Source organism: Papaver somniferum, unplaced genomic scaffold (genome assembly GCF_003573695.1).
Source record: "Papaver somniferum cultivar HN1 unplaced genomic scaffold, ASM357369v1 unplaced-scaffold_16810, whole genome shotgun sequence".
NCBI lineage: Eukaryota > Viridiplantae > Streptophyta > Magnoliopsida > Ranunculales > Papaveraceae > Papaver > Papaver somniferum.
This window is the reverse complement of record NW_020626387.1, coordinates 1-2,272: the sequence shown is the minus strand read 5'-3', so window position 1 is coordinate 2,272 and position 2,272 is coordinate 1. Positions and strand designations below refer to the sequence as shown.

Here is a 2,272-nt window from a genome sequence, read left to right as displayed (position 1 = left end):
TCACCACCATAAAGTAGATACTCTTAACAGGATGGTTTGCTAGAGATATTTTCTCCACCGGTCCTATCAAATTTGATATGGCCATGCTTGACTTCCAAATGACATCACGTATGTATTTAGAGGTTTCCTGCATTTTGGAGATACTAATATGTTTGAATTAATAGATTTTGAGACATCACATGATTGCAATATTCTGAATAAAACTGATTGCAACAATTACCTCTGGACCTCTTAGTTTGCTCATTAGATCGATTAATTTTCCAGTTAGATAAACGACCAAGGAGTTCTTCTTCTTCGTGATCATTTCCTTAGCTTCAAATACAAATTCTAGTGGATCGGAATTATCAAGATTGGTTGCATTAGGGATGGAGACATGGATAAAGCCGAAGTTGTTACCCCATGGACCTTTGGTTTCTGATTTCCCCATTTCCTCGACTGATTGATAAGTGGTTATTTCCCTAGTGTTGAGTAGAACTAGAGCCGTTGAACGTGCATTGCCAGCACCCTTGCTTGCAGTCTCCATGTATAGTCTTATTCCATAAAATATTACACCAACGATCACATCGTTAAGCGTCTGTTTCAGAAAAAAAATAATTTTTATTCATTAAAAATTTAACAGATTTGAGGAAACCATAAACGTGAAATGAATTCCAAATAAGAACATATATATATACTGGTAAGAATTCCAAATAAGAACATATACCCTACGAACTTAATAAATTAAAACGACGGGAAGAAGTGAAAGACTATTAAATCTTACCCCACCAAGCTTTGCTTTGATTTCTTTGATCTGATCAAGAGAAAAGGTGACAGTAGAGATTGAAACTGGCCTAAACTCAACTCCCTCTTTAGCTGACCTAATAGGGCTAGCATGATCCTCCAACATACCCTTCCAAAGACTCCAAGTGAAATCCGTTATAGTGTTCTTGAACATGGACAAAGTCTCAAAAACACTCTTTTTCTTATTCATGTAATCGTCGGATCGGATCTTTGGAAAAGCTAAAGGAAGAGAAGGATTATCAGATCTTTGTAAACAGCTAAAGAGAGCACCCATGAGTGAATATCCATCACCCAGGGCATGATGAAGTTTAAACACAACTGTCCCAGCTGCATTGCTTGTAGGGTACTTGAATATGTAAATCTCCCATAACGGTCTACTTTGTGGTAGCCGCTCCATAGCTATCTTTGATAAATATTCTTGGAGGTACTCATCGTAGCATTCCACCGGTAACCCTTCTTCAAACAATGGAACCTTGACGTGGTCATCCAGATTGACCGTAACCTTCTTCCAATGTTTTTCTCCATTTTCTCCTGTAACCTGCATGACAAATTAAACCTATATGAAATCTTAGTACAATATATAGCTCAAACTGTCGCACTAAGACTAGAGCATGTAGAGTATACCAAGAGGGAGGAGAAACGCGGGTTAATGGGGAGGAAAACATTCTCAAGCAATGACATAGTTTGGGAGTCATCGATTGGAATTTCTAATTCCAAAACTGCAAGAATGCTCATGGAGAGCGAAGAACTGCTATAATATTGTCCGGTTGGAGTAGATGGTTCCAGATGTTCATCTTCTTCACCCATGGATGAGGACCTCATTGGTACTTTAGAGTACTCCATTTCTATTTTCACTAGATTTTCCTCTCCTTCGATTTCTGCTTTGCTGAAATTCTTTTTGTAGGACTGCAGATACGCTACTATGTATTCTATTCTTTACATCTTACCAAAAAAAAGAGAATAAAAATGAAAAGTAGTATTTCACGCAGTACTATGTACTACTGCATTATTGAATGTGTTGATAAATTTGGCCGGTCCAATTGATTGATAACTAAAACTCTACTGTCCATATGTAGACATATCAATTTTAGATTCAATACATAAATTCCTAATTTTAAATTCAATACATAAAGTCCTGGACCATCCGGCGTAGTGTTTGTAGCTGTATCATTCATACATATGGTTGGACTTCATCTTCATATACTAGCGGCAAGAGAGTGTGTAATAAAAAAGAGAGGCGTACACACGCATTTTTACCGTCTTTGCCGACCAATTTTTCTTGGTCAACGAGCGTAATAAATATACAATTAAGAGGCTGAGGTACGTACGTTCATTAAGGCAATAGTGCAAATGCCTCGAGGTGTAAATTGCGATGTACATTTTTTTTTATTTTTTTTTTATGCCCTAAACTAATGGTCCCTAGACTATATCCAAACTCATTAAATTGAAGTGGATTTGAGCAATTACATGGTTCGAACCCCTACCTCCTCCA

The 2,272-nt window shown here is 37.2% G+C and overlaps 1 protein-coding gene across 1 annotated transcript; it reads right to left on the bottom strand.

Moving 5' to 3' along the window:
* Window positions 1-7: 7 nt before the first annotated feature.
* LOC113337656 (O-acyltransferase WSD1-like) lies at window positions 8-1,714 on the bottom strand (the record flags this gene model as incomplete). Its single annotated transcript, XM_026583273.1, has 4 exons — window positions 1,405-1,714; window positions 761-1,318; window positions 221-574; window positions 8-127 (listed from the first exon to the last, which is right to left on the bottom strand). Coding segments are annotated over exons 1-4 (1,251 nt in total), but the record flags the coding sequence as incomplete, so codon positions are not given.
* Between the last annotated feature and the right edge of the window lie 558 nt (window positions 1,715-2,272).